The 22,666-nt window shown below is 44.3% G+C and overlaps 1 protein-coding gene across 1 annotated transcript in view; it reads left to right on the top strand.

The window, feature by feature from the left end:
* The window catches only part of LOC115116844 (neuronal vesicle trafficking-associated protein 2-like), a 35,814-nt gene extending 21,524 nt beyond the window's left edge, over positions 1 to 14,290 (top strand). Inside the window, exons 4-5 of the mRNA XM_029645316.2 lie at positions 12,365 to 12,475; positions 12,904 to 14,290. Coding sequence (XP_029501176.1) covers positions 12,365 to 12,475; positions 12,904 to 13,095 — 303 coding nt within the window. The 3' untranslated portion in view covers positions 13,096 to 14,290. The remainder of the gene's footprint in view (positions 1 to 12,364; positions 12,476 to 12,903) is intronic.
* Positions 14,291 to 22,666: the final 8,376 nt, after the last annotated feature.

Below are 22,666 nucleotides of genomic sequence, written 5' to 3'. Positions count from 1 at the left end.
AAAACCATAAAGACATTACAAATGTCATATTACGTATATATACAGTGTTGTAACGATGTACAAATGGTTAAGGGTTGTTCTTCACTGGTTGCCCTTTTCTTGTGGCAACAGGTCACAAATCTTGGTGCTGTGATGGCACACTGTGGTATTTCACCCAGTAGATATGGGAGTTTATCAAACATTAGATTATTTTGTGGATGTGTGTAATCTGAGGGAAATACTATGTGTGTCTCTAATATGGTCATACATTGGGCAGGAGGTTAGGAAGTGCAGCTCAGTTTCCACCTCATTTTGTGGGCAGTGTGCACAAAGCCTGTCTTCTCTTGAGAGCCATGTCTGCCTACGGCGGCCTTTCTCAATAGCAAGGCTATGCTCACTGAGTCTGTACATAGTCAAAGCTTTCCTTACGTTTGGGTCAGTCACAAGGGTCAGGTATTCTGCCACTGTGTACTCTCTGTTTAGGGCCAAATAGCATTCTAGTTTGCTCAGATTTTTTGTTAATCCTTTCCAATGTGTCAAGTAATTATCTTTTTGTTTTCTCGTGATTTGGTTGGGTCTAATTGTGCTGCTGTCCTGGGGCTCTGTGGGGTGTGTTTGTGTTTGTGAACAGAGCCCCAGGACCAGCTTGCTTAAGGGACTATTCTCCAGGTTTATCTCTGTAGGTGATGGCTTTGTTATGGAAGGTTTGGGAATCGCTTCCTTTTAGGTGGTTGTAGAATTTAATGGCTCTTTCTTGGATTTTGATAATTAGTGGGTATCGGCCTCATTCTGCTCTGCGGCCAGGCAGGCAGGGCCCACAGAGGGCCCCCTTCATCTCCTCATCAAGCTGCTCCGAACTCTCCTCACCCAGCAGCACCTAGCTTCACATAATAAGGTGTGATTGTGAGGCGCTGGAGACTGACTGACAGGAAGATATTCATGATCGTGTCTGAGGGATGTAAACAGGAGTGTTTAGTTGTTCTCTACCAAGCCTGGGGAGTGTCTTCCTCCAAGCCCGAGATCAACACCCCAGCATTAATATCATATCTTCTCTTCTCCTCAACAATTTTATCCAAAATGCAGGTCATTAGAAAAATTAAATGATTCTTGTTTGCATATCCTCGTTAGTGGTGGGTTTACTTAGAACAGGTAGAAGGTAGAAGTCAGGATCTCTTAATAACCAACACACTATCACAGCCTATTGTGAAAGTAGACACAAATGACACAATTATCGTTCTTCATAATGCATTCATGTACATTACACGGATTCCAATTTGTTGTGGCTAACGTTAGCTAGGTTGGCTAGTTGGCTAAGGGTTAAGGTTAGGGTTAGAGGTTAAGATTCGGTTTAGGGGTTAGATTTAGGTAACATGCTAACTAAGTAGTTAAGGGTTAGGGTTCGCTAACATGCTAACATGAGTAGTTAAAAAGTAGTAAGTTGTTGATAATTAGCTAAAATGCTAAAGTTGTCTGTGACATAATTTGAACATGCAACATTTGGGTTGCTAGACGGTTGCGTTATACAATCTTACCGATCAATCCGACCAACCTCCCTCCTATCGTTTCTGTCTTAAGTAACCTACTGTCTTTATCTGTGATTAAAATGCACTTTATACAAAATTGTGTACTGCACACAATTTTTAAAAACTTTTTCATGTGCCCGTCATGAATTTCCAATAAGCTATTCATGTTTATTTCAAAATAATCTGTGATATTGGTTAGCAATAACAGGATTGTGTATAACAAATGCCATCGCTCGGTGTGAGATAGTGCCATGCTGTCAGTTAAGAACAAATTCTTATTTACAATGACGGTGCACTGATCCGGTCCTCGTCTCTGTGCGTGCGTGGATTCATAGAACGTCACTAAGTCTTTCAAGTGTTATCCTTAATGAAAATCTAGATTGTGTAAATTTCTAAGTGTGAACCTGTCTTCATTAGACGTGCCAGTGTGTTCTTTCAAACCCTTGAAGTGCTATCTCCTGAGAGACCTGCCCCAATTGGGCTCATTAACATAATGAGAAATGAACTCATACTGAACATGACACTGCTTCCCTTCTCTAATGGATAAGTCAAATCAGATCAAATTTTATTTGCCACGTGCACCGAATACAACATACAGGCCCTAACCAACCGTGCAATTTTTAAGTAAAAAATAGGTATTAGGTGAACAATAGATACGTAAGGAAATAAAAAAACAATAGTAAAAAGACAGTGAGAAATAACAATAATTACTATAATAGTAGCGAGGCTATATACAGTAGCGAGACAATAACTGTAGCGAGGCTATAACAGTAGCAAGGCTATATACAGTAGCGAGACAATAACTGTAGCGAGGCTATAACAGTAGCAAGGCTATATACAGTAGCGAGACAATAACTGTAGCGAGGCTATATACCGTAGCGAGGCTATATACCGTAGCGAGGCTATATACAGTAGCGAGGCTATAACAGTAGCGAGGCTATATACAGTAGCGAGGCTATAACCGTAGGGAGGCTATATACAGACACAGGTTAGTCGGGCTAATTGAGGTAGTATGTACATGTACAGTAGGTATGGTTAAAGTGACTATGCATATATGATAAACAGAGAGTAGCAGCAGCGTAAAAGAGGGGGTAGTGGGTGGCGGGACACAATGCAGATAGTCCAGGTAGCCAATGTGCGGGGGCACCGGTTAGTTGCGCTAATTGAGGTAGCATGTACAGGAATGTATAGTTAAAGTGACTATGCATATATGATAGAGAGTAGCAGCAGCATAAAAGAGGGGTTGGGGGGGTGGCGGGACAATGCAAATAGTCCGGGTAGCCATTTGTTTACCTGTTCAGGAGTCTTATGGCTTGGGGGTAAAAGCTGTTGAGAAGCCTTTTGGTCCTAGACTTGGCGCACCGGTACCACTTGCCATGCAGCGGTAGAGAAAACAGTCCATGACTGGGGTGGGTGGGATCTTTGACAAATTTTTAGGGTCTTCCTCTGACACCGCCTGGTGTAGTGGTCCTGGATGGCAGGCAGCTTTGCTCCAGTGATGTACTGGGCCGTACGCACTACCCTCTATAGTGCCTTGCGGTCGGAGGCCAAGCAATTTCCATACCAGGCAGTGATGCAACCAGTCAGGATGCTCTCAATGTTGCAACTGTAGAACCTTTTGAGGATCTGAGGACCCATGCTAAATCTTTTTGGTTTCCTGAGGGGGAATAGGCTTTGTCGTGGCCTCTTTACTACTGTCTTGGTGTGTTTGGACCATTCTAGTTTGTTGGTGATGTGGACATCAAGGAACTTGAGGATCTCAACCTGCTCCATTACAGCCCCGTCGATGAGAATGGGGGCATGCTCGGTCCTCCTTTTCATATAATCCACAATTATCTCCTTAGTCTTGGTTACGTTGAGGGATAAGTTGTTATTCTGGCACCACCGGCCAGGTCTCTGACCTCCTCCCTATAGGGTGTCTCGTCGTTGTCGGTGATCAGGCCTACCACTGTCATCTTGAACAGCTGCTAGTCTCATGCATGCCTCAGTGTTGCTTGCCTCGAAGCGAGCACAGAAGTGATTTAGCTCGTCTGGGAGGCTCATGTCATTGGGCAACTCGCTGCTGTGCTTCCCTTTGTAGTCTGTAGTACTTTGCAAGCCCTGCCACATAAGACGAGCGTCGGAGCCGGTGTAGTACGATCTTGGCCCTGTATAGCAGGATTTCTTATAAGCCCGCACCTTGAAAGCGGCAGCTCTACCCTTTAGCTCAGTGCGAGTGTTGCCTGTAATCCATTGCTTCTGGTTGGGGTATTTACGTACAGTCACTGTGGGGACGACGTCCTCGATGCACTTATTGATAAAGCCAGTGACTGATGTGGTGTATTCCTCAATGCAATCGGAAGAATCCCGGAACATGTTCCAGTCTGTGATAGCAAAACAGTCCGGTAGTTTAGCATCTGATTCATTTGACCTAGTTTTTATAGACTGAGTCACTGGTGCTTCCTGCTTTAATTTTTGCTTGTAAGCAGGAATTAGGAGGATAGAATTGTGGTCAGATTTACCAAATGGAGGGCGAGGGAGAGCTTTGTAGCCTGGTGCAGGTCTACAATTTTGTTTCTGGTGTCCTTTGACAACTCTTTGGTCTTGGCCATAGTGGAGTTTGGAGTGTGACTGTTTGAGGTTGTGGACAGGTGTCTTTTATACTGATAACAAGTTCAAACAGGTGCCATTAATACAGGTAATGAGTGGAGGACAGAGGAGCCTCTTAAAGAAGAAGTTACAGGTCTGTGAGAGCCAGAAATCCTGCTTGTTTGTAGGTGACCAAATACTTATTTTCCACCATAATTTGAAAATAAATTCATAAAAAATCCTACAATGTGATTTTCTGGATTTTTTTTCTCATTTTGTCTGTCATAGTTGAAGTGTACCTATGATGAAAGACCTCTCTTATCTTTTTAAGTGGGAGAACTTGCACAATTGGTGACTGACTAAATACTTTTTTTGCCCCACTGCAAATGCTTCGGAGTTCAAGTAACAGACACATCTCAACATCAACTGTTCAGAAGAGACCCGGTGAATCAAGCCTTCATGGTCGAATTGCTGAAAAGAAACCACTACTAAAGGACACCAATAAGAAGAAGAGACTTGCTTGGGCCAAGAAACATGAGCAATGGACATGGTGGAAATCTGTCCTTTGGTATGATGAATCCAAATTGAAGATTTTTGGATCCAACTGCAGTGTTTTTGAGATGCAGAGTACTGTAGGTGAACGGATGATCTCTGCATGTGTGGTTCCCACCGTGAAGCATGGAGGAGGAGGTGTGATGGTGTGGGGGTGCTTCGCTGGTGACACTGCCAGTGATTTATTTAGAATTCAAGGCACACTTAACCAGCATGGCTACCACAGAATTCTATAGTGATACCCCATCCTATCTGGTTTACGCTTAGTGGGACTATACTTTGTTTTTCAACAGGACAATGACCCAACATACCTCCAGGCTGTGTAAGGGCTATTTGACCAAGAAGGAGAGTGAAGGAGTGCTGCATCAGATGATCTGGCCTCCACAATCACCCGACCTCAACCCAATTGCGATGGTTTGGGATGAGTTTGACCGCAGAGTGAAGGAAAAGCAACATATGTGGGAACTCCTTCAAGACTGTTGGAAAAGCATTCCAGGTGAAGCTGGTTGAGAGAAAGTTATTTCATAGTTTTGATGTCTTCACTATTATTCTACAATGTAGAAAATAGTAAAAATAAAGATTTGTCCAAACTTTTGACTGGTTCTGTCTGTCTGTCTGTCTGTCTGTACAGTGCATTCGGTAGACTTTTTCCACATTTTTTTTACGTTACAGCCTTATTCTAAAATGTATTAAATACATTATTTTCCTCAATCTACAATTTATTAAACATAAAAAACTGAAATACCTTATTTACATAAGTATTCAGACCCTTTGCTATGAGACTCGAAATTGAGCTCAGGTGCATCATCCTGTTTCCTTTGATCATCTTTGAGATATTTCTACAACTTTGTTTCTACAACCTGTGGTAAATTCAATTGACTGGACATGATTTGGAAAGGCACACACCTGTCTCTATAAAGTCCCACAGTTGATGGTGCATGTCAGAGCAAAAAACAAGCTGTGAGGTCAAAGGAATCGTCCGTAGACCGCCGAGACAGCATTGTGCATAAATTAACTCTAAAATGTTAAAAATGTCAAGCTGGGGGCACCAAAAATATTTGGCTGGCATTATGAGGAGGAGGGGGTTCAGCCTTGCAGCTTTTTTATGGGCCCCATAAAAGTTGCCCATCCCTGTTCTAGACATTGTTACCTCCATGGCACCACCTCTCCTGTGCATCACTCCTTTCCTTCCTCAGCCTCTACCCTAGTGGGCATCCCCCTTCAGGTTGCCATGTAGCTCAGTCATCTAAAACCATCTCATAAGGGCTTGAGAGGGAAATCTAAGACCATTACATTCAATGAAAAAGATGGTTGTAGTTCCCTCAGTCTTACAAAGCTCCCTCCATTTTAACAGGTCTTAGCCTCAGAGATACAGTTAACTGGTCATGTGAAAATGGCAGGTAAAGCCCAATTTTCTTCTTCATGTTATCAGAAAAACTGAACCCCCTCCGCCTCATATTGTGAGCAAAATCTTACAATAGAGGAACAGAGTTTCCCCTTCTGTGCTTGGCTCTGTATTGAATGCCAGCTTAAGCATTCCAATATGATTCACAGACAATAGGCTTTCATTCCTCAATCATAGATCTACTGATGTACTTTTAACTTATCTCATTGTTCTGTCAGCACCACCTGGTGCTAGAGGAAGAACACACTCTCTCTGCCTCTCTTTAGCTCTCTCCTGACTGTCTCCATCTCCCTCTGCTTCTCTCTGCTTCTCTTTAGCTCTCTCTGCCTCTCTTTAGCGCTCTCTCTGACTATCTGTCTCTGTCTCTCTCTGCCTCTCTCTGCCTCTCTTTATCTCTCTCTGCCTTTCTCTGCCTCTCTAGCTCTCTCTCTGTCTCTCTTTTTAGCTCTCTCTGCCTCTCTAGCTCTCTCTGCCTCTCTCTAGCTCTCTCTGCCTCTCTTTAGCTCTCTCTCTGCCTCTCTTTAGCTCTCTCTCTGCCTCTCTTTAGCTCTCTCTCTGCCTCTGCCTCTTTAGCTCTCTCTCTGCCTCTGCCTCTTTAGCTCTCTCTCTGCCTCTGCCTCTTTAGCTCTCTCTCTGCCTCTCTTTAGCTCTCTCTCTGTCTCTTTAGCTCTCTCTCTGCCTCTCTTTAGCTCTCTCTCTGCCTCTCTGCCTCTTTAGCTCTCTCTCTGCCTCTCTTTAGCTCTCTCTCTGCCTCTCTTTAGCTCTCTCTCTGCCTCTCTTTAGCTCTCTCTGCCTCTCTCTAGCCATCTCTCTGCCTCTCTTTAGCTCTCTCTCTGCCTCTCTCTGTCTCGCTCTCCCTCTGCCTCTCTCTGCCTCTCTGTAGCTCTCTCTCTGCCTCTCTAGCTCTCTCTCTACCTCTCTTTAGCTCTCTCTCTAGCTATCTCTCTGCCTCTCTTTAGCTCTCCCTCTGCCTCTCTGTAGCTCTCTCTCTGCCTCTCTAGCTCTCTCTCTGACTATCTCTCTCTGCCTCTCTTTAGTTCTCTCTCTTCCCCTCTCTCTCTCTGCCTCTCTCTGCCTCTATCTCCCTCTCTCTCGCTCTGCCTCTCGATTTCTCCCTCTGGAGCGACAGTAAGAGTTTTTGCGCTCACATACTGTATTCCTGGAAAAGTGGTCTTGCTGTGAGAGTGGGCGAAGGTTGCATTCTAACAGCATAAGGCAAGGAGACTGGAATTACAAGATAGGGCAAGAGTTAGGAAGAAAATAAAAGATCAAACTGACACATATATAGAAAAAACCTATGTCTGAGGGAGACAAATGGCAGAAACATAGCAGCCACGTGTTGAAATTTTCCCCATATTCAGAACAGTAAATTGAGATTTTAACAGAAACCTATTACACGGAGCCACAACAGACTCAGCTGAACAACGTGTGGGGGAGAGGAGATTAGGGGTGATAGAGAAAAGGGATGATGTACCACAGCCACTCTGACTGTACTGTACCACAGCCACTATGTCTGTCCTGTACCACAGCCACTCTGACTGTACTGTACCACAGCCACTCTGACTGTACTGTACCACAGCCACTCTGTCTGTACTGTACCACAGCCACTCTGACTGTACTGTACCACAGCCACTATGTCTGTCCTGTACCACAGCCACTATGTCTGTCCTGTACCACAGCCACTCTGTCTGTACTGTACCACAGCCACTGTCTGTCCTGTACCACAGCCACTATGTCTGTCCTGTACCACAGCCACTCTGTCTGTCCTGTACCACAGCCACTCTGACTGTACTGTACCACAGCCACTCTGTCTGTACTGTACCACAGCCACTCTGTCTGTACTGTACCACAGCCACTCTGTCTGTACTGTACCACAGCCACTCTGTCTGTCCTGTACCACAGCCACTCTGACTGTACTGTACCACAGCCACTCTGTCTGTACTGTACCACTGCCACTCTGTCTGTACTGTACCACTGCCACTCTGTCTGTACTGTACCACAGCCACTGTCTGTACTGTACCACAGCCACTCTGACTGTACTGTACCACAGCCACTCTGACTGTACTGTACCACAGCCACTCTGACTGTACTGTACCACAGCCACTCTGACTGTACTGTACCACAGCCAGACTGTCTGTACTGTACCACAGCCACTCTGTCTGTACTGTACCACAGCCACTCTGTCTGTACTGTACCACAGCCACTCTGACTGTACTGTACCACAGCCACTATGTCTGTCCTGTACCACAGCCACTATGTCTGTCCTGTACCACAGCCACTATGTCTGTCCTGTACCACAGCCACTATGTCTGTCCTGTACCACAGCCACTCTGACTGTACTGTACCACAGCCACTATGTCTGTCCTGTACCACAGCCACTCTGACTGTACTGTACCACAGCCACTGTCTGTACTGTACCACAGCCACTCTGTCTGTCCTGTACCACAGCCACTCTGTCTGTCCTGTACCACAGCCACTCTGTCTGTACTGTACCACAGCCACTCTGTCTGTACTGTACCACAGCCACTCTGTCTGTACTGTACCACAGCCACTGTCTGTACTGTACCACAGCCACTCTGACTGTACTGTACCACAGCCACTCTGACTGTACTGTACCACAGCCACTCTGACTGTACTGTACCACAGCCACTCTGTCTGTACTGTACCACAGCCACTCTGTCTGTACTGTACCACAGCCACTCTGTCTGTACTGTACCACAGCCACTCTGTCTGTACTGTACCACAGCCACTCTGACTGTACTGTACCACAGCCACTCTGACTGTACTGTACCACAGCCACTCTGACTGTACTGTACCACAGCCACTCTGTCTGTACTGTACCACAGCCACTCTGTCTGTACTGTACCACAGCCACTCTGTCTGTACTGTACCACAGCCACTCTGTCTGTACTGTACCACAGCCACTCTGTCTGTACTGTACCTCAGCCACTCTGACTGTACTGTACCACAGCCACTCTGACTGTACTGTACCACAGCCACACTGTCTGTACTGCTACAGTAGCACAGTAACACACCCACCATGCCCTCCAGGGATGTTTTGCCAGTGAATAAATCCCGCTGCTTCCTAGGGATTATGGGCCTCCGTCTATGTGGATTATAGTGATGCCAGATTACGACGCCGCCAACAACAACACAAACAACAGCAGCAGCAGAAACATCAACCTTGTCTGCCTGTCTGTTTTGTCTCTGCCTATCTGTCTGTCTGTCTGCCTGTCTGCACTAAGACTATAGCTGCCATAGTTGGGGCAGATTTGACTTTGTTTGCTGACGTCCGTCCCTGTCCTTATTGAGTCAGGTGCTTTAGGGAAAGGTTGACATGTATGCCAGCTGGCACAAGGACAAATACAGCTAGTCAGCAAAACCTTTCAAAATGAAGCAGTCTGTATTTAATCAAAATACAGATGAAAACAACCAGTCAGATGGGAATTGGATCATGGCGGATCTGCCGGTGCACCCCAGTTTAGTCCCCATTATCGTCAAGGCAAGGGAAAATAGAGGTCATTCCATTCACAACTAAGCCAACGGGGAGCACACATCAATAATGGCAGATGTGTATGGTGTATTACTGTAGTCAGGACATTTGATGTGTTGGAAATTGGCAAACGTATCCTCACCTATAGTTGGACTATACTAGGCTACGGTGTATGATTCAGACTGTTCAATAGTAGGGTTCCATTCCTGTAGTGTTCTGACTAGAAGGCCAAACATTTTATTGGTGCTACCTGGTGCTGTGAGGGCACACTAAATATAGGATGCTAGCTGTGAGATTAGTATTATCATCAAATCAAATTCATTGCAAATGTAACTAATCTCAAATTTGAAATAGATTTGAGCTGAATCTTTAACATGATGAAACAAATGCTGGCCACCAGTAATGAAAATATCCTAATGTAATAATGTAGTATAATAATAGTAAAGGTAATATGTAGATATAGATGAAGAATGTCCAATGCGCCCCCCAGGTGGTGCAGTGGTTAAGGGCATCGCAGCGCCAGCTGTGCCACCAGCGACTCTGGGTTCGCACCCAGGCTCTGTCGCAGCCGTCCGCGACTGGGAGGCCCATGGGGCGACGCACAATTGGCCTAGCGTCGTCCGGGTTAGGGAGGGTTTGGCCTGTAGGGATATCCTTGTCTCATCGCGCACCAGCGACTCCTGTGGCGGGCCGGGCGCAGTGCGTGCTAACCAAGGTTGCCAGGTGCACAGTGTTTCACCCGACACATTGGTGCGGCTGGCTTCCAGGTTGGATGCGCGCTGTGTTAAGAACCAGTGCGGTTGGGTTGTGTTTCAGAGGACGCATGACTTTCAACCTTCGTCTCTCCCGAGTCCGTACGGGAGTTGTAGCGATGAGACAAGATAGTAACTACTAATAATTGGATACTACGAAATTGGGGAGAAAAAGCACAATTTGTGTCATGGTGTTATTTCACATCCTGTTGAGGTTTAGGATTCATTGAGATTAAAAATAAGCTAATCATTAATATTAACGTGAATCCCATTTTTCTGTCAGGTTAAAAGCTATCAACTGATATTCCATATAATAAATAATAATGTGTTTATGTCATTTGGACCGCTGCCAGAGAGAGAGAAAAAATGAGTTTTGTAATTGCATTGATTTAGCAAGACTGAGTTTTGAATGACTAATTATGCTTTAAAATCAAAACGTAAGATGTAAAATAGTAGATAGCTACAGTAGATGTGTAGTAGATCCCTCTTTAAGCAGCCATTTCAACATGTTTCGGGTTTGTGATAAGCGAATGTAATTGAACAAAACGTCAGACAGATCCAAGCATGTGTCCTGACATTAACACAGAAGTCAACTGTCATTTAGCCTCTGTACAAATCATCCTGATCTCTGCTAATCAGCACTCAGCTATAATTACCCTAGCCTAGCATCCTGCCGAGATGGTGTGGTGGCCAGTACGAAGGGAGGCCATTGGAAACAGGGAAATTGTTTTATGGCGCAATAGGATGAATTGTGAAACTGAAGAAGATAGCTCTTCAGTCACCTGATTTGACACTGTGGTAAAATCAGAGCTTTACTGTACCACCACCTAATGTAGAGTGTTGGCGTGTGCACGTGTCCTTTCACTCCTCTTCAGAATCTTCACTTGACAATACCATTCTTACTTCTCTCAGCTGTCCTCTAACTACATTTGCATCATTTTAATTAACCGGTGCTCCAAAGCACCCAATCATAGATTCAGGAGGAACAGGGAGAGCATTGGTCCTTTTATATGTTAATCTCTCACTATAAAACTGTCTCGTCTACCAGGGAAATACACATTTTAAACACAACATTTCCACATCAAGACGTACAGATGTACTTATTTGAATCACTATTGAAAGTAATGTGTTCTTATTTATTGGATTATGTGTTTTTTAGGGATGTGGTTTGTGATAAATTATAAATTAGCGCTGCTCAAAACTGTTTCACACTTCTCCATTTCACTCATTCTCTGTCTGCATCAACTGCATTTTGTGACCAATATGGGTGCTAAATTGTGAAAAATTGAATTAGTGAAGGTTTTTTATTAAATCTGTTTGTCTCGACTGAGTTTAATCTGGCAGCCAATGAACACACTCTGAGCTTTCTCCCTCTACCTCACTACTCAGATGGAAACTTCTAGAGCTAATGATGATGAGTTATTAACATGTTGGGACGATACAAGTATCACAATACTCGTTGGTATTGTGGCAAGGAAACAAAACACAAAGCGGATTTAACTTCTTTAGGAAAACAGCCCTACTGTTGGAAACAAACATCATTATGTTGTCATCCAGAGTCATGTGCATTTTTCTTCCAAGCTATAGCACACAATATTTGATCATACTTTATTTAGATAGTGTCAGTAGAACAATCCGGACTATCAACAAACTATCTGTTGTAAAGTAACTGCTTGCTAAACTTAGGTTTAGAATAATTGTTAGGGTTAGGTTTAGAATAAGGTTAAGGGTTAGGTTTAGGTTTAGAATAAGGGTTAGGTTTAGGTTTAGAATAAGGGTTAAGGGTTAGGTTTAGAATAAGGTTAAGGGTTAGGTTTAGAATGTTTTAATTGTTGTCATGGAAACAATCTTGTGATACTGGTTTCGTCAAATCCTAATGCATATTCACTTGTTTTCTCTCACCTTGTCACCAGACAAGTGATGGTTAAAAATGTATTGTGATGGAGGTTATTTTGGTTGTTAGTTGTCGAGTGCTCTTTTGAACACAATTCATGGTGTCAAACCTTGCTTCAAGACCTTTGCTTTGACAAGAGACCTGACATTGCCGGCAGCTATAAAATTGACCGGAGTATTTGTCATCTTTTATTCCCAGGTCACGATTCTGATAGTCCTGGCCTTGGCCTTTTTGGCCTGCATAGTGTTCCTGGTGGTGTACAAGGCCTTCACGTACGAACACAGCTGCCCAGACGGATTCATATACAAGGTGAGTGGGCCCTGCCTTATGTGGGGTCATATGTGTGTCGCAAATGGAACCCTATTCCCAACGGGCTCTGGTCAAAAGTAGTGTACTGCATAGGGAATAGAGTGCTATTTGTGACAAAAATTGAAAACTACACTGGCTAGTCATCTGAACAGTCACCTTTGGAGGTTATTGCTGTGGACTACATGTTAGCTGAAGCAAATCTAATTTTAGACACAGCCGCTGCACTCTTCAGAGAAAAAAAAGAACCTCTTCACCAGAAAAAGCCCTTAGTGTTGTGCAGCAGTCTGTACGTGAGGAGAGTATGTTCTTGAACCCTCTCTCTCTCTCTCTCTCTCTCTCTCTCTCTCTCTCTCGCTCTCTCTCTTTCGCTCTCGCTCTCTCGCTCTCGCTCTCTCTCGCTCTCTTGCTCTCTCTCTCTCCCCCTGCAGCATAAGCGATGCATCCCTGCCTCTCTGGAGGCCTACTACACAGCTCAGGATGCCAACTCCCGAGGGCGCTTCTATACGGTGATCAGCCACTACAGCATGGCCAAGCAGACCACCTCCCGCTCCGTCTCTCCCTGGCTCCCCGCTGGCGCTGCCCCGCACGACGCCAAGCCGCCCAACACAGACGGGCACTGAGTCTGCCTGCCCAACCCTCCCACCAACCCCACCTCTTCTGCCCGTCTCCATGACAAGCTTTTAACAGGGAGTGTCTGTCGTTCTCCAGTGTCTCGCTAGGCTCAGAGTACTGTCACGCCCACCTGCCCGCCCAAGCCCATCAACCCAGCACCACAATCTCTGCCTCTCCTCCCTTCTGTCTGTTTTCTTTCTTTATTTATTCATTATTTATCATCACTAATTATTTTTTAAACTTGTTATTGGTATTTTGTATTTGATATCAAACAACTGTTTGTACAAAGTCTCGAGTCAAAGTTGAAATCCATTCAGAGTATATGCTTTTCTGAGCTGCTACTAACTGAGTGAGTCAAAAGTCATTTTTCAGATGTGTCCATTTGATGTGTCCATTTGATGTGTCCATTTGATGTGTCCATCTGATGTGTCCATCTGCTCGGCCCCCTGTAGTGTCATGACTCTGTGTAATCAAAGTCATGTTATGATAAACTCTGATTCAAGTCCAGGCATATCCATGGCATTTTGGTTCATACTCATACTGTAATACATTCTTATAGAAAGGGTTTTCCCAAATTAGTACCTATTTGTACGTCTATGGAAGTTAAACTTCAACACCAATATACAGTAGATGTCCTGAATTATCTGAGCAAAGCTAGCTAAGTATTCTCTATCATGACGGTTTGATATCGGAACACTCTTTAATGTACTGTCCTGTATGTCCTACTTCCCTTCTTGAGCCAAGCTCTATAAAGCCCAGTGCATTCATGCTAGTTCATGTGTGTGCATGGTTGTAGCTAGGTTTCATGACAGTTTAACTATTTTTCGTGGGAAAAGAGCGACCTTTATTGCCAGTTACATTTCGCTTTAGCAGACAGTCCAGCCACTGTACACAACATGAATATGTGGGTCTATTGCTAAGGATAAATACCCAAGACGTGGTGATGATGGGAAACATTGTGTATATCGCTGTCTTTGCCAAAACTCTGGTTCCTGTAATGTTTAGAACCATTTGTAGATGAGCTTCTCTGCAGAGTTTTGTTCTGTTACCATTTTCTTTCTTTTTAAAAAATCTTGTCAAAAAAACGAAAACGCTTTTGGAACTATTGTAATGTTTGGTAGTTGATATGTAGCAAAGTCTGGAGTAGTTTCTCACTGTACATCCCATAGGTTTGAAATGAAAATAAAGCAAGTTGTGACCTGATCAGAAAGTCTCTGTCCTGTTGTTTTCAATGCTCCACCATTTGGTTCCGTTCTCATTATCCTGGTCCACATGTGTTCAATGTGCATTAATTAGTTAACTCTGCTGACTATCGTTGGCAAGTCATAGGGTACATGACACAAGATGGGGGGGGGGTTAAGGGTTAATTACACATACTGATCTAGTCCAAGCTACCTCTGCATTGGAAGCATCATAGAATCCAGGGCAGGCTCCAGGCATAAGTGATAAAAAGCGGCTAGGGCCCCTGAGAGTTGACAGTTAGAATAGTAGAATACACAGGGTTGTGCATCAGCAGTTTTTCACTCCTTTTGTCAGTCACTGACAATCAGTTAATTAGCCAAGTCAGCTAACAATATTTAGATATCACTCAGATATCATTAACATGGCATAAGTTATGGCAAAATGTGTAGTTCCAGGAAATTAGCTTTAAAACTGCAACAACAAATCTGCACCCTGGCAAAATGTGTAGAACTGCACTAAACTCGCTATACAACCGCAACATGTTCTTTACGCCACATGGCAAAATGTGTAGAACTGCACTAAACTCGCTATACAACCGCAACATGTTCTTTACGCCACATGGCAAAATGTGTAGAACTGCACTAAACTCGCTATACAACCGCAACATGTTCTTTACGCCACATGGCAAAATGTGTAGAATTGCAGGAACTTAACATTAAAACGTAAATGTTTTCTCTGCCTTCAAGAGGGGGGGCAACACATTTTTTGTCTCTTCGGGAGCTGTGGAAACATGTCATTAGATATACACAGCACACAGAGACAACGTGAAACAGGAGAGATTTGTTGCACTAACATGGAACAATGTGAGCAAACAGGATGATTGCATGGTAAACTATACAAGCAACATGCAGTACATTCCTTTACATAAAGTACATAGTTCCTGACTGAAATAGGCATTGCTCTTAGATTCTCATTCATCATCGCGTGGCAAGTCTTAAGCCATTAAGGGCTTGATCGTTAATATTGAACCAAGATTTACCTGAATCAAAGATTGTTTCCTACATGGGGATTTTTATAATTGAAAATAGCCTCAAACTTGTGTTGAAGCTGGAATCTTTAAAATGGCGATCAGCGGCTGAAACAATACGTTTTTCCTCCCAGCCACCGTTTGGCTTAAAAGCTGCTGGTGCTGGAGAAATGTAACCAGTCTCAAATTGAAAAGACAGAGCGATGGATGCAAGGACTGACCATCCATGATATAACACCATGTTTCGAGGCTATACAGTGTTTGTTCTCATTTACTTACCGTTTACAAACATTGGAGTAAAATAATACTACAAAAAATAAGTTACTGCAAACAAGGGACAGTGTTTTTCCCCTTCGGATATCATTGCACGTGTGATAGAATAACAGAATATCTACGGCATTTTTTAAAATCACCCTTCTCGAGGATCCTCACCTCTGCTTCCTCAACAGAACTACAACAATAACAAAACACTGGGGCGAACGCCGGCACTGTTTACCCCAACGAGGATTCCAGCTTTAAATGTCCAGGCTTATCAAACCCAATAGACACGGCACTAGTCAAGTCACTGTTAAAGACCGTCCGTGTGGACAGTGTTTTCTATGAGGAGAGTAGGACAGGAGTTAACTGGGGCGATGCAGCTTGGCGCTGACTGACACCCTCATGTTGACGTGTGGAAATGAACATCCGTTTATTTTCTCGTTTGTTGTCTTCCCTCACCAGAACAGCCATATTTAAAGCTCCACTTTTAATACTGACGCTTTGTTTAGTTGTTTTCAATGCTGCCCAATAGTATCGAAAGGCTGCTCCACCGGGTGTCGGCCCGTCAGAGAAAAGCTGCTCCGCCTGCTGTCGGCCCGTCAGAGAAATTCTGCTCCGCCTGCTGTCGGCCCGTCAGAGAAAGGCTGCTCCGCCTGCTGTCGGCCCGTCAGAGAAAGGCTGCTCCGCCTGCTGTCGGCCCGTCAGAGAAAGGCTGCTCCGCCTGCTGTCGGCCCGTCAGAGAAATGCTGCTCCGCCTGCTGTCGGCCCGTCAGAGAAATGCTGCTCCGCCTGCTGTCGGCCCGTCAGAGAGGCTGCTCCGCCTGCTGTCGGCCCGTCAGAGAAATGCTGCTCCGCCTGCTGTCGGCCCATCAGATAAAGGATGCAGCTCAGCTGGACATCACAGCTCATGTCCTGAGTGCTTAACCAGTCCATCTATTCACCACAGAGGATTATATTACCTTTTATTTTATGACTGATTTGTGACCAGTTCACACGTATATAATTAATTCCAAGGGAATACAGAACCCATTAAAATTAAAGAGACATCCAGATGACTGGTTCTTAAGTCTCATGTTACATCCAGACTGGGTCTTCTCATTACAAGTCCCATGTTACATCCAGACTGGTTCTTCTCATTACAAGTCCCATGTTACATCCAGACTGGTTCTTCTCATTACAAGTCCCATGTTACATCCAGACTGGGTCTTCTCATTACAAGTCCCATGTTACATCCAGACTGGTTCTTCTCATTACAAGTCCCATGTTACATCCAGACTGGTTCTTCTCATTACAAGTCCCATGTTACATCCAGACTGGTTCTTCTCATTACAAGTCCCATGTTACATCCAGACTGGTTCTTCTCATTACAAGTCCCATGTTACATCCAGACTGGATCTTCTCATTACAAGTCCCATGTTACATCCAGACTGGGTCTTCTCATTACAAGTCCCATGTTACATCCAGACTGGTTCTTCTCATTACAAGTCCCATGTTACATCCAGGCTGGTTCTTCTCATTACAAGTCCCATGTTACATCCAGACTGGGTCTTCTCATTACAAGTCCCATGTTACATCCAGACTGGGTCTTCTCATTACAAGTCTCATGTTACATCCAGATTGGTCTTCTCATTACAAGTCTTTACATCCAGACTGGTTCTTCTCACAAGTCCCATGTTACATCCAGACTGGTTCTTCTCATTACAAGTCCCATGTTACATCCAGACTGGTTCTTCTCATTACAAGTCCCATGTTACATCCAGACTGGTTCTTCTCATTACAAGTCCCATGTTACATCCAGACTGGTTCTTCTCATTACAAGTCCCATGTTACATCCAGACTGGATCTTCTCATTACAAGTCCCATGTTACATCCAGACTGGGTCTTCTCATTACAAGTCCCATGTTACATCCAGACTGGTTCTTCTCATTACAAGTCCCATGTTACATCCAGGCTGGTTCTTCTCATTACAAGTCCCATGTTACATCCAGACTGGGTCTTCTCATTACAAGTCCCATGTTACATCCAGACTGGGTCTTCTCATTACAAGTCTCATGTTACATCCAGATTGGGTCTTCTCATTACAAGTCCCATGTTACATCCAGACTGGTTCTTCTCATTACAAGTCCCATGTTACATCCAGACTGGTTCTTCTCATTACAAGTCCCATGTTACATCCAGACTGGGTCTTCTCATTACAAGTCCCATGTTACATCCAGACTGGTTCTTCTCATTACAAGTCCCATGTTACATCCAGACTGGGTCTTCTCATTACAAGTCCCATGTTACATCCAGACTGGTTCTTCTCATTACAAGTCCCATGTTACATCCAGACTGGTTCTTCTCATTACAAGTCCCATGTTACATCCAGACTGGTTCTTCTCATTACAAGTCCCATGTTACATCCAGACTGGGTCTTCTCATTACAAGTCCCATGTTACATCCAGACTGGTTCTTCTCATTACAAGTCCCATGTTACATCCAGACTGGGTCTTCTCATTACAAGTCCCATGTTACATCCAGACTGGTTCTTCTCACTACTCAACTCATCACCAGGAAAACCTTCAGAGTGCCCTTTAGGCCTCTCTGACATAGATTGGAGGATATTGTAAGAATATATTGTTGGAGAATCTGTAATGGAGGTCATCATAGATATACTTGAAAACGGAAATAATATGAAACAGTATGGATTGGATTCCCATGGCCCTTTTGCCTCACTCTGGTTTTAAACTGCCATTTTGTTTTTTTTTACTAGGAATTGTACTGGAATGGTTTAAATGAAAGGTATTGGATAACAGAGTTTTTTTTAGTTTCGTGACCTGTGAGTCCTCCTTCAGTGTTCTGGTATCTCTTCATGGAGACCTGGCTGGGTCCTCTGAGGAAGCCTAAGGGTTGTGTTTAGTCAAGGTTTGGCCTAGTTTCTCTGTGCCTTTTAAAACAGGCTTTTTACAGTTATTCACTGGTGTGCTTTGGGGACCCCCGTTTTGTTTCGTTTACATGCAATATTCAAAGTGTGGAGAACCATTTAATTATTTAGAAAATGTGTCTGGCCAGGGCCTGGAAGTCCCTGACTCGACGGATTAAACATGCCAGGTGCGGAGCCTGAGTGCAAAACTCTCCAGTAATGGTGATTACATCCATTACCACTGTTTGTGTCTGCTTGCCGACATTGTTTGCGTCTGTCCGAAACAAAATCCTAATCACACACACCTCCAGGGCCGTGCACAGACCTTTGTGTGGGAAGATGCTCGAATATAATAGTATTTCTGCAACAACAACACACATTATAAGCAAGCTAGTGCCAGTGACTCATCAGCCTAGAGACGATGAGAGATTACTGACATGGGGAAAAGTGTCTATCAGAAGATCACATTGAATGATGATGTAAATCTGCTACCTAGTTAGTTAGGCTGTCAACACAATCTCCTTTTAATTTGATTTGAGTTTGTCCTGCTGCTGACAACTGCATCTTACTAACAAGCAGTCAAATTGCCCCAATTTTGTCCCCTGACAGTGAGAGACACACGATAGATCAAACTCAAAAATAGCCTCCTACCAGTCTCAAGCCCAGCGCCCCCGTCGCCAGTGGCCACTACAAGCAAGCAAGTCTGACTAGTGCTCTCTTGGTGCTATAGGATCTTTCGGAGATTCAAGAGCTTATGAAATTAGTAACTATGATGTGAAATTTCTAAATTTAAAATAAAAAATGTAAATAAAAATGAAGAAGTCATTCACCAAATGTAAAAAAATCCACGAGTTGTGTGAGCACTTTTTCATTGGAGGGCAAAAGGGCAGGTGCTCAGCACGGGTTGAGCCTTGTCTGTGCACATGCCTGCACACGTCTGTTCATTACAGGAACTTAAATGTCATTTAATTCTAAAAGAAAACCAACCCTCTAAATCCATGTGAATTATTAATTGAAAGAGAGTTTTATGTGCTCATTAATTTCTGTTTTCAACGTATTGAAAGGAGCAAATGTTTGAGTTAGCTACTTTACAGTCTGTAACTATGGGATAATTCCTTATTTGGTCATACTGAATTAATGGCTCATTCCCCAGTGTAATTTTAATTAGCATATGCACACATTCAGTTAAAGCAACGTCAATGTATCTCATTGCAAAAACAGACAGAGTAAGCTAAGTGCTACCACTGAAACTGGGTCATGGGATAATCCCCTGGTCATATGTCAATCATATTTAATAACCCCAAGTATGCTGACACACTGCAGTCACAGATAGCCCACTTTCAGTAGCTTTGACACATACTGCAAAATACCCTGAGCGTTGCCTTCTGAATAATGAGTATCTAACATAGGCTAAGTCACATACAATGCTATGCTAAGCCAATAAAATGTTGCAGTGGATTTAAGAAGTGCATTCTGATTAGTGAGCCTTTGAATTTTCATCACCAAGTAACAGAGAGACTATCAAGCAAAATATGGAGCTTAGCCTCAAGCATTTAGTGAAAGTCGTAAGATTTCTGTACCTTATCAGGGAATCTTCCTTCCAATTCCCCACACTAATGAAGCTTTAATTGGGCCCTCATTCACTGGCATATCAGCCTGATCACGTCACTGACTGGCTATTAAAGCTCATCTGGAGTTGCAACAATAACCAGGCAAATAGTTTTGTCCTCCTGGCTGTTCCACTATCTTCACAGGCCTGGCCTCTCTCGGATGAATGGTAGTCATCCTAGCCCATCCTCATTAACTCAGTTGATAAGCAATTAAAAACAATGTTAACGAAACCATCTCTCACCTCTCTATACTTTGATCACAGAGGAGAGGAGAGGAGAGAGGAGAGGAGAGGAGAGGAGAGGAGAGCTCTCTCCAAAGTGGACGACGGCAGTAATTCTAGGAAGATTAAAAGCGGAAAAAGGCTCCAGGTTTATTTGATAGCAGGAAAATATTTGAAAGAAGAATTCCTCTGCCAGGAAGTTCAACGTACGGTCTCATCTACTGTCTGGTTCCTCTGAGCCTCTAGCCTGAAGGGGACAAAAACACTACTGTAGAGTATAGGAAGTGGATAAATCACCCAGGGGTCACTAACAGTGTCCTTGAGCGAAATGTTCTGCATTAATAGCGAAGCCGTGTACTGTAAACACATGATTTATTTTGCTGCATAAGGAATAAAGCTGAACTGCATATGTAAACAGGATCCATGTTGGAGAGATCAGTGCAGTTCTACAGTACATGTTCTTTCTGTATGTTCCGACCCATCACATGGCTGACTGGCTGGGCTGTTTTTGGACGTGCGGCTCTCTTCCTGTTCATCATCACTGGTCCATTTGTTCCCCCACATACTGCTCTATCAACCACAGGACTTATTCGGACACCCCACAAACATGTAGGATAGATAGAGATAAGATAAGACACACACACACACACACACACACACACACACACACACACACACACACACACACACACACACACACACACACACACACACACACACACACACACACACACACACACACACACACACACACACACACACACACACACACACACACACACACACACACACACACACACACACACACACACACACACACACACACACACACACGGGACCGTGGCATCTGGTGCTTCATCTGGAAGCTGCCATGACTGACAGAGCATGAGGTGGACAGGTGCATCCAAGGGGAAAGCGGTCAGCAGACACTGTTACCACACTGTTAACACGACACCACATGTCCAGTCCACTCAGAAAGGGACTGTGGGACTAGACCTCTGTTAAAGGAAGGTCATGATACAAGTTCCACTACACCAGAAGAAATCAATATCCAACTATCATTTAACAACTTTTTTCCACTTGAAGGCAGTGATTTGAAGTAGGCTGTTTGATCAGAAAGGTAATGGTCAGATCGAAATACCATTAGACAGATAAACCTGTGACATTCAAACCCCAAGAACTGGAGAGATATGACCCAGGACAAAAACAGCATGGGCCATCTGCTTACAACACTATATGAATTGTAAGATATAATTTAAATGTCACAAAGCACAGTTGAAGCCTACTGTATACCGACAATGGTTCTGCTGCCATACACCATGAGTGGTATTTATATTTTAGTAGACACTCTTATTCAGAGCGACTTACAGTAAGTAGTAAGTGCAAAAATATTCATCATTTTTAAAAGTACATTTTTTATTCTGGTCCCCTCTTGGGAACCAAACCCACAACCCTGGTGTTGTGAGCACCATGCTTTACCAACTGAGCCATGCCCTTCCAACTGAGCCATGCTTTACCAACTGAGCCATGCCCTTCCAACTGAGCCATGCTTTACCAACTGAGCCATGCCCTTCCAACTGAGCCATGCTTTACCAACTGAGCCATGCCCTTCCAACTGAGCCATGCCCTACCAACTGAGCCATGCCCTTCCAACTGAGCCATGCCCTACCAACTGAGCCATGCCCTACCAACTGAGCCATGCCCTACCAACTGAGCCATGCTTTACCAACTGAGCCATGCCCTACCAACTGAGCCATGCCCTTCCAACTGAGCCATGCCCTACCAACTGAGCCATGCCCTTCCAACTGAGCCATGCTTTACCAACTGAGCCATAACCTTCCAACTGAGCCATGCTTTACCAACTGAGCCATGCCCTTCCAACTGAGCCATGCTTTACCAACTGAGCCATGCCCTTCCAACTGAGCCATGCCCTACCAACTGAGCCATGCCCTACCAACTGAGCCATGCCCTTCCAACTGAGCCCTGCTTTACCAACTGAGCCATGCCCTACCAACTGAGCCATGCCCTTCCAACTGAGCCATGCCCTACCAACTGAGCCATGCCCTACCAACTGAGCCATGCCCTTCCAACTGAGCCATGCTTTACCAACTGAGCCATGCCCTTCCAACTGAGCCATGCTTTACCAACTGAGCCATGCCCTTCCAACTGAGCCATGCTTTACCAACTGAGCCATGCCCTTCCAAACTGAGCCATGCTTTACCAACTGAGCCATGCCCTTCCAACTGAGCCATGCTTTACCAACTGAGCCATGCCCTTCCAACTGAGCCATGCTTTACCAACTGAGCCATGCCCTTCCAACTGAGCCATGCCCTACCAACTGAGCCATGCCCTTCCAACTGAGCCATGCCCTACCAACTG

This window comes from Oncorhynchus nerka, linkage group LG10 (assembly GCF_034236695.1).
Source record: "Oncorhynchus nerka isolate Pitt River linkage group LG10, Oner_Uvic_2.0, whole genome shotgun sequence".
Taxonomy (NCBI): domain Eukaryota; kingdom Metazoa; phylum Chordata; class Actinopteri; order Salmoniformes; family Salmonidae; genus Oncorhynchus; species Oncorhynchus nerka.
Note: the sequence above shows the minus strand (reverse complement) of the source record. Positions and strands in the feature narration are given on the sequence as shown.